The following is a 10725-nucleotide window of genomic DNA, read 5'->3' as shown; positions in this document are numbered from 1 at the left end:
TAAAGATAATGTAAAAAGCTCTGAATAAAAACACCTTATTAATTTGTAAATTTAGCAGATCAATTGGCTAAAATTGAATGGTAACAATGTCAAAGCTCATAGACCTTGACTTTTGTTCTCAGAGGTAAAAGTTAAACTTTGTAGAATCATCCTTTGTTCAATAAGAGACTAATAATTAAAAAGGTGTTACAAAGATTGTACAACCTAGGAACAGAGCTAAGTTTGGAACACTTGCCACTTGAATACTAGAATCATTGAATAAAAATTCTTTTTTTCTTTCTGTATTAGTACTCACGATGCAAAAATTAAAGTCTAGGGGCTGCGGTTATAGCTCAGTGATAGAGCACTTGCCTAGCATGTGTGAGGTACTGGGTTCGATCCTCAGCACCACATAAAAATAAATAAATAAATGTATAAAAAGTAATAACATTTAAAAAAATAATTAAAGTCCAAAAACTTGATAAGGATAAAGTGTTTCCACCAACTTTATGAAATCTATAAATAACATAAGCTGAAAATAATTTTGTATGAGGTTATGAGAAGTTTGGTTTATATTTAACTTTTTTTCTTTTAAATAACATGTTAGAACACTTCCATAAACAAAAGGTTATGCCCCTGGTCCCATCCTTATACTCAAAAAATGAACAAACTTTAAAAACAGCAAATTTTTATTTGAAAAAATTGATAAACTGACAAGCTTGTCAAAAAGCCATTTCAGGGCTGGGGATGTGGCTCAAGCGGTAGCGCGCTCGCCTGGCATGCGTGCAGCCCGGGTTCGATCCTCAGCACCACATACCAACAAAGATGTTGTGTCCGCCGAGAACTAAAAAATAAATATTAAAAATTCTCTCTCACTCTCTCTCTCCTCTCTCACTCTCTCTAAAAAAAAAAAAAAGCCATTTCAGTGTAACATTTTACTTAGTAAATAAATATGTGCAATTTGTAGAGAGTAGATTCTTCTCTAAAAATGCTATAACAGACATAATACACTGTATGATTCCATTTAAATGAAATTTTAAGAAAAGTAAAACTAAATGACAGCAAATCACTGTTTTCTAGGAGGAAGAGATTGACTGTAAAGAGACACAGGAGTTTGGGGTAAAGGGAATGTACCAATGTACTATAAGAACATCATGGTGGTAGGCAGACAACAGCATGTTTTCAAAACTCACTTAAAGTTATATTGGAAACTGGGGGATTTTATTACATAAAAACTATGTCTCAATTTTTAAAGGGTAATACATAATCAATCAGTATGCTTTTCAATGAACCATTTTGGTCAAAATATTTCATTCAGTAGGGGCCAGGAAAGTACTCTACCGCTGAGCTATGAGGTAGAGCACTTGCCTCACACAAATAGGACCCTGGGTTTGATCTCCAGCACCGTGAAAATAAACAACAACAACAACAAAAAAAAAAAAATGTTTTTTACTCAGTAGAGAAATATTTATTTGTAGAAAAATCTGTAAATAATATAAGTACATTTTTCACAATCATAGTGTTTATTTTTTGACATTTTTATGAGAAATATCTTTTAATATTCTTCTTAAAAAACAAGCAAAGCTAAACAGTGCTTGAGAAGCAACCCTGAGTTAAATTTAAAACCTTCCAAAAACACTGCATAAACTCAATCCACTGATGCATTAGTTGGCAGTGACTGGATGCTTTCCCCAGATGTAAGACTATACCCAAGGCTACACATTCAAGTCAGACAGGGGCCAGGTAAATAGGTGAGCAGCACAGGCCCTGCAGGTTGATGTCAGGAAAGAGCACAGGCCTTAGCGTACCCAGAGCTTCTGATGATTAAAGAGAAGCAGAAATGTCGACTTCAATGTAAAATTTCTAATTTTTTAGAATGAGGGATCCATTTTTTTTATAACATCATATAGGGCAAATCAATCACATTCAAATAAGCATATGTGGCCCATAGTATATGCTTTCTTAAGTTATTCAATAACACGCCTCTTGTCTTCAGTCTAACATCTTACTTCTTTAATTCCAGACTGTGTGAAATAATATGGAATGTAATAATAAGGAAAATAAAATCCATCTTAAAATTACATGGACAGTCATTTTGGTCACTTACTAGAAGCCCAAATCTTACTTACATGTCTAAGCATACTTGTTGGTAGTAAAAGAAATGAATGAGTTTGAATGAAGAGAGGAAACACTGAGGAAAAGCTCTATTTTAATTAAGGTCAGAGTCAGCACCCAGACTTAAGAGCAACAAAATAATCCACATGTTGAAATTTGAGAACTTCATTTCCCCAACTAGTCCAACCTGGCTGTAAATTTCGAGCAAACATTTCCAAACACTTCCCATCTGGCTTGATGTAGTCTTTTAGAACCTCTGTCCAAAAATAAAAGAGAGAGAGAGAGAGAGAGAGAGAGAGAGAGAGAGAGAGAGAGAGAGAGAGAGAGAACACAAAAATCACTATTGAGGAAAAAATCAATTTCTTTTTAGCCAGTAAGAGAGGAAGGGATATTTCATTTAAAAAAAAATAAAAGCAAATTAATGTCAAGATTTCATCACAGGCCTTACTATTTATAGTCAAAAAATCATTTGAAATAAGCGTCCTTGAGACTGGGAACAATACCAACAGAACTTTCAGTAGTCCTGATTTACTGGTTTTCATTTAGAGATCAGAAATGAGGATTTTAACACCCACGTAGGTGACTTTTCAGTTTTCCGACACTGCTGACATATCCTTTGAGAACTTACTTTATTTTTCAATAAATGTAATCCATGCATGAAAAAGAGCTCTACAGAAACAATAAGAGACAACCAACTTTAAAAATAAAGATAAAATAAAAGTCTCTTTATAGCATATACTTCAGTGAAATAGTAAATGAAGAGTTGGATACAAAATGACACATTCACAACAAATAGATAACTATAGCCCCCTATAGCTATAACTTGGTAGTACTAAAAGCATTCCCTCATGATCAAATTATAGATCATTCTTCTTTTTTTTTTTTCCTGTCCCAGGGATTGAACTTGGGGGTACTCCACTACTGAGCCACATCTCCAGCCCTATTTTGTATTTTATTTAAAGACAAGGTCTCCCTGAGTTGCTTAGCACCTCGAAGTTGCTGAGTTTGGCTTTGAACTTTCGATTCTCCTGTCTCAAGCCTCCCAAATTGCTAGGATTACAGGTGTGCGCCACCATGCCCAGCTATAGATCATTCTTTACCAAAATTTCACCATATGATTTCCACAGTTAAGTATTCCCTATTTAGTTCATAACCCACTTGAATCAAATGTATGAAAAATGATATGTCATGAGCTTTGTAATGTTTTGAACAACCAATAAAAAAAGTATTCCCTATTTAATACATATTAATATACTACATTAAAAGTTCTATACTACATTAATTACTACATTAAAAATCCTATTTTGTTGGGGAAAGGTACCTCATATATACGTTCGTTAAACAGCTGTGATCTACACTAAATGAAAGAAAAGAATACTACAGAAGGTTTTTTTATTAACACATGCTCAGTTGGAAGACACTTATTTAAACCAATTTAATTTTAATCATGTTGCCAGTTAGCTAATCTAACTACCTAACCGGAATTGGGTATAAAAATAATAATTCAGAAAAGGAACATATTTAAACAAATAAAAAACATATTTCATAACTGCTTTGTAAAGTTGTGCTTAGAAGAAACCTATCAAATTCCCTCTAGGAAAGATAAGGCTCAGGAATAATTGATATAGGTAAGATTTAAAAGACAATATATCAACACTTTAAGTTTCATAAAGTTCTTCAATTGCTCTCAGAGCAAAATACTTGCTTATTTGCCTAAGAGTACTGGTTCTGTTTATCAAAAATCAAGAAGGAATTAAAGATTTTCATTGTCTATAATTCAATTGAACTCAAATTTGGGCCGTGATAGCTTCTAGAAGATACTGACACAAAGACTTCTAGTACTTTCACATTCATATAATTAAATGCTTTGAAACTTGAAAGAGAATGATTTCCCAAGTCTTAAAGGACAATAATCCTAAATCATTTTTTCATTTCCTCACCCATAAATTTAATGTCTTACCAGCTTCAATTTATATTTAATGTGGCCTAAGGTACAATGAAACAAGATTCTGTTTTTACTTACATTGTTCAGTTTTTTGGTACAAAGATGTTAGTATCCCTATTTTGGAACTTTAAACTGAAGTCAGTCAGTCAAAAGTGTTCACTATTCTGAGCACCCATTATAATGAGTGCAAAGGAAGAAGAATACCCATGTTTTATAAGTTAATAATCTAACAGAAAAAGATGGCTACATACTTCGAGTGGAAAAATACAACCTAAACCATTTATTACCATCCTTTCTCAATATAATACATTTTTACATGTATTGTTCTTTCTAGTTGTGGAAAAAAATTAAAAAATAGAAAATCAGAGGTTTTACTGTTAATCACATTTGTTTTATTTCAAAACAAGGCAAAAGAAAGGCTAATTAATGGAAATATATTATTCCTACTAACTTTAAATATCAATTTAAAAATAAATGCAAATAAATTTGCATTTAAAATAAATGTAAAAATCAATTTCGGGGGGGGGGGGGGTGCTGGGGTTGTGGCTCAGAGGTGGAGCACTGCCCTCGTACATGTGAGGCACTGTGTTTAATCCTCAGCACCACATATAAATAAAATAAAGGTATTGTGGCCATCTACAACTAAAAAAAAAAAAAGAAAATGTTTAAAAAAATCAATTTCACCAGGAGTATGACATACATAGACAATTACATAACATTTATAAATGTTAAAACATACTTCCAACCAATGGAAAGGAAGCAAACAATGCATAGCCAAGCATCACTCTTTTGCTCTAGAAGGATGAGGTAGAAGAGGAGAAATGGCCCAAACATCATTGCGTACAATCTCATCAGCTATGTTTCACTCTTCAGATAGACACTATTAGCACATGACACAGAAAAAGAAGTGGAAATTTCTCTGATATAAAATATGAAAATCAAAATTGTAACTCAAATACATTTATTTCATAATTTTCCTACCTTAAATCCTTCAATTTAAGAATATACATTTGTAATGTAGGTTATAAGCCACATCTATTATTGGTTGATCTTTCAACAGGAGATTTCATAAATATATTATTTGAAATGGAATATGCTGCCAATGTGGGACTTCCTCTTTTTTGGTATATTTTACAACAGAAATAACAAATTAAAAAATTTTTCACAAAAACTTGGTGTTTCTAAGAAGCAAAAGAGGAAACATTTCATTTTATGAATGTGCACAGAAAGGTTTAAGAATGCTTAGGTAAAAGTTCTTAAGCATTATATATAAAACATGTATTATGCAAATCCCCAGAATTATTACTTCAGAATTAAATAGTAACAATATGCCCAGAAATCTGAAAGTTGCTTTCTGATGGCTTAATTTACAAATTTCTGTAACTAAAATGTATATAATAGCATGAACTAAAAAATAAAGTATTACAAATATTCCTTGTCTGTCACTACTTAACCAATATACGAGTGAGTCACTTAGATTTTTTTCCCAAAAAATATTTGTTTTTAAATGTTTTCAATCCAAAAAATATGTTTCTGCTGCTCTCTACTGGGAGTATGGAAGAATTGCATTTCATAGATAAAAGGCTAAAATAAAATGCTTCAGTACTAATTTTTCACTATTTTTAAATCTTTTCTCTTAAGAATAATATTTAAATATAACTTTATTCTATTTTTTTAAAACTTATAAAAGTTTAACTATAATTTGATAATGAAAGATCTGGGTTTTTAGTTTGGGGATTTTTTTTTTTAAGTAAGATATAAGCCCTAAAATAAACACCAGGGGGATAGTAGGGGATAGGAAAGGTAGCAGAATACAACAATTACTAATAGGGCATTATGTAAAATTGTGGATGTGTAACCGACGTGATTCTGCAATCTGCATTTGGGGTAAAATTGGGGGTTCATAACCCACTTCAATCTAATGTATGAAATATGATATGTCAAGAGCTTTGTAATGTTGTGAACAACCAATAAAAAAAATAAAATTAAAAAAAATAAATAAATAAAAAATAAAATAAAATAAACACCAAATAAAGTTTGGTATTTACCAAATGATAAAGAAATTCAAATAAGAATGATACATATTAGATTTCCTCCATCTTGTATAACTAATGTCAAAGGTATTTTTTTTTCTCAAAGAACAGTACAATCCCATTTTTCACTTGAATCATAAATTTAATGCAGAATTCATACAGTCCAAAGTTTGAAGGTGATGATTCACTGAGAAATCATCCAAGTCAAAGAACAGATCATGACATAAACATCTGAATATTTCTCCAGTTAAGGAATGCAATAAAGATTCTTTATGGAAGTAATTTAAGTTAACAGAAACCCTGAGTGCTTTCAAAATAATTCTCCTGAGAATTTGTGTTCACTTTCTTACGTTTCCTAACTTAGGAACTACTCCATAATTCTGCAAAAAATAAGTTGCCTATAGTTTTCCTGAGTGGCAGTTTGTATACAGTTTTAGGTATTTTTTGTTTTGGCTTGGTTTGGTTTTGGTTTTAAGTAGAAATCATCAAATAAATGTGTTCCCAAGTTTGATTATCAAATTCAGAATCTCTCAAGGATTTACATGTCTAAATTTTTAAATTCTCACCCAACAAATTTAGCATTTACTGAACTATGTGCTACAGAATTTTAAATATATAATAACCAATCCTTACAGCTCTGAAATAATAAATATCATTTCTTTGTTTCTTTGTATCTGTCTGTCTCTCCTTGCTTCTCCGTCTGTCTCCCCCACTCCTTTTTTTGGAAAGGATTGAACCCAGGGGCACTTAACCACTGAGCCACATCCCCAGTCCTTTTTATATTTTATTTTGAGATAGGGTCTCGCTAACTTGCTTAGGGACTCACTAAACTGATGAGGCTGGCTTTGAACTCACTATCCTCCTGCCTCAGCCTCCCAAACCACTGGGATTACAGGTGTGCCCCACAGCACCTGGCTCATCACTCTCTCTTTAAATGAGGACCATAAGGTAGAGGATTCAAGTAACTTTCCCAAGTATCACAGCCAGGATTAAGCCATGTCCAAGCAACACGTCCTCTTTAAAAACATAAAACTGAGAGTCTCTACCAAATACCAAGGGAATTCTAACCATTATTCTTTTTTTTAATATTTTCTTAGTTATATATGGGCACAATATCTTTATTTTGTTTGTTTATTTTTATGTGGTGCTGAGGATCAAACCCAGTGCCTCACATATGAGAGGCAAGCACTCTGTCACTGAGCCACAACACCAGCCCCTAACCATCATTCTTACTGCCACTATTCCAAGTTCCTGGTTTTAGAACAAGCAAGAGATTGGAGTATTCTGAAACCAGCATCCTATCCTAAAACCTGGTGGTAAAATAAAAGTCCCCAGATGAACTACATCCTCAGATGCCTTCTCAAGCCTTCATTCTGTCAAGGCCAATGATGGGGGAGCAACCAATAGTAAGGGGAATATGAAAAATGTTTTGGGGGTCATGGCTCAGAGGTGAGCGCTCGCCTACCATGTGTGAGGCACTGTGTTCGATCCTCAGCACCACATAAAAATAAAATAAAGATAAAAAAATGGTACAACAGGAAAAGCCAAGGTAGTAAGTAAGTCTAATCTATTCTCTACTGCATAAATTCTGCTATAAATTTTTAAAATATTACAACAATACTTACCTGATTTAATTTCTAAACCAAATCATTCAACTACTCAGTTCAATCTCTTTTTCAGTTTTTTTTTTCAAAAATCATCACAATTCAATTTTATAAAAACATACCAGCAAGAGGTGGCTTATGAGAATGAAGAATACAGGGCACGCTGACAATTAATTTGTGATCTGGAATGGGGAGAACTTTTGTATCTGTATTCCTAATTAAAATAGAACAAGATAGTTAACTATATTTTAAGGAACATTTTTAAAATTCTATACCACAGTTGCATTGATTCTTTTTTCCCCTTTAAAATAGTATCTGATTTTAGAAAAAAATTTAGAATAGAATCAATGAAGGAAATCAACAATTTAAGAATTGAGATATTTCCTAAAATTTCATTTTATATTTTTTGTTATCAATTACACACTAGATAAAACAAAAGGTAATATAAAATTTCATGTGCCATACAATTCATACTTTTCTGCTCTAGGTGATTTCTAGATTTTCAACAATGTAAAAATAAAGAAAAATCAATGATCATTGTGTTAATAATTCTTACAACCCTAAAAATACATGTATACTTTTTTTTTTTTTTTTTTTTTTTTTTTGGTGGTGCTGGGGATTGAACCCATGGCCTTGTATATGCAAGGCAAGCACTCTACCAATTGAGCTATATCCCCAACCCCACATGTATACAATTTTGATACATCACCTTTCTTACCTCAATGGTAAAGTAGTTTGTTCTCCAATTCTTCCCAGTATAAGACCTTCATAAGGCTTTTTGTGTGGAGAATCTAAAGGGAACACAAACTCCCCTGAACTGGTGATCTGGTAGAAAGGAGTCAACAAAAAAGGAGTTATTTTTTACCATCACTATAGGCTGAGATATGCTACATTCTTTCTTTCATATTAGGTCTTTAAAGTCTGATGCATATTTTACATTTCACAGAAGTAGCCACATTTCAAGTGCTAAAGAGCCACGTGTGGTAATGGCTACCATACTGAAGACTACAAGGGATTTTTAAAAATTCATTTATATAACATTGTTTTGGTTTTGTTCTGAGGATTAAATGCAGCAGGACACTCTACTGCTGAACTACATTCCCAGTCCTTTTTATTTTATTTTGAGAAAGGATCTTGCTAAGTGGCCCAGACTGACCCTGAACTTCCAATCTTCCTGTCTCAGATTCCTGAATAGCTGGAATTACAGGTATATACCACTATACCAGCACAGTGTCATTAAATACTGTGAAAACTAAAATTGATAAGGAAAGAAGCTGGGTAGTTGATGAGACAAACAATACCCAGTACAGAGACTGGCCTCTAGCATTACAATTTCAGAAATTCAATTATCATTTCATCCTGGGATGACCAGACTCTCAAAATTCATTTAAACCAATCAAGCTAAAAATATAATTTATAATAACAAATCCATCTCTTAATTTATAATGAAGATACGTATTTTCACTGTCAGAGTATTTATATATATTACCTATGAAACTCTTTATACTGAGCAACCACTTTACCTGAACAACCACAGCAATAATCAGAAAGTCCTTTTTATCTTTTCTCTAGGACCAATCAGACACTTCACCTCTCATGCATTGTATTGTATAAATACTGGAAAATTCTTATTCTTCAGATAGCCTTTATACTTTATGATACAACAAATGTGTAATTATTTAATAAATGTTTCCTACAATATATTGTTTTTGTTTTCAACTCTAGTCATACTATTTCTTAGTATTCAGTTGAATGTTATTAGCAATGAATAGTCTTGGGTTTTATATATTAACATTTTACTGAGTTCAAGTTCAGAAAATGACCTCTTTCTGACTTTGACCCCAGTGTCTGACCATAACAAAACTATTAGTGGGGGGTCCAAGATGGCAGGCCAGAGGGAGGCAGCATTCTATGTTGCTCCGTGACCTCGGACTCAAGTAGTGAGAATATTGCTTCTCTGCAAGCAATATCCCTGCCCCCATGCAGGAATCACCATGCCTGTGCAGGGCTCCAGGCCTCAGTGACACAGTAAGTCTCCCAACTACTTGCCCATGCCATACCTGAGTAAGACCATCAGTGGCGCAGCACCCACAAAGAACTTTCGGCCACCCACCAGATCAGAAATCACGGACACTGATCCCATGTAAGACACCTGGCAGGTATGGACCCCCATATACCAACATGGGGCTCCCCCTGTCACCGCCATCTTGGGACTCTGCAGTACCAGACATAATCCCCTACAGCGTAGTAGCCTGCCTGCACCTGGAATGTCACACAGTCTCTGAAATCAGCTGACAGCCACACACTGCACACCACAGAGCTTGTCTCTAAACTCATCATCCAACGCCATCGCCCAGCTCGTTTAAAGCAGGTGCCTCCATCGTAGGTCACCTTCATCACCATCTTCAGTGGAGGCAACTCCCAGTTCGGAACTCCAGCTGGCCAGGTACCCAGTTTCTAACTCTCCCCTCTCCCAGCAGCCACTACCCCACCCAGCAGTGACACCCTGGTTACCTTCACCATCCTGAGGATGAAGATACCAGCTAACAACAAACAACCTCACCTATTGGATGAGAAGGGAGGCAGGAAAGATACTGATCTCCAATCAAAACAATCTCTGTTTCTTCCTTCAAGATTTTTTTTTCTTTCTTCTCCCTCTCTATTCTCCTACCCTCACATATCCAACATATGTTAAAACAAGTACTTTACATGAATTAGGATTTTGAGGACTGGGACATCTGAAGAGTATATTACAGTCGTATTGTATTTTTTTTTCTTTTTTCTTTTTTCCCACCAATTTCTACTATTTTAACATTTTTTATTTTTCTTAATATATATGTATGTTCGTTTTATATACTCAACTGTCTTCCCACTTATCTACCCAAAATTACCTTCTCTCCCTTCTCCTACTACTAATCTTCCTCTTTAGATTTCTCTTTCACACTTCCTAAGATATAATAACTGTATATCCTCACCTCCTACCTCCCCAGCACATCATCCTATTCCTCTTCTTTGTCCACCATCAGAATCTGTAAACCCGCTTACAAAT

The 10725-nt window shown here is 34.0% G+C and overlaps 1 protein-coding gene across 2 annotated transcripts in view; it reads right to left on the bottom strand.

The window, feature by feature from the left end:
* Window positions 1-1279: 1279 nt before the first annotated feature.
* The window catches only part of METTL4 (methyltransferase 4, N6-adenosine), a 30716-nt gene continuing 21270 nt past the window's right edge, over window positions 1280-10725 (bottom strand). Inside the window, exons 6-8 of one of the 2 annotated variants that reach the window (XM_081263749.1) lie at window positions 8395-8501; window positions 7799-7890; window positions 1283-2350 (exon numbers count right to left, since the gene is read on the bottom strand). In XM_081263749.1, coding sequence (XP_081119875.1) covers window positions 2205-2350; window positions 7799-7890; window positions 8395-8501 — 345 coding nt within the window. In that variant the 3' untranslated portion in view covers window positions 1283-2204. Of the gene's footprint in view, window positions 2351-7798; window positions 7891-8394; window positions 8502-10725 lie in introns of both variants that reach the window. The other variant, XM_081263750.1, reaches the window with a different exon arrangement.

This window comes from Spermophilus citellus (genome assembly GCF_964194105.1).
Source record: "Spermophilus citellus genome assembly, chromosome: 12".
NCBI classification, from domain to species: domain Eukaryota; kingdom Metazoa; phylum Chordata; class Mammalia; order Rodentia; family Sciuridae; genus Spermophilus; species Spermophilus citellus.
This window is presented reverse-complemented; position numbering and strand designations above follow the sequence as displayed.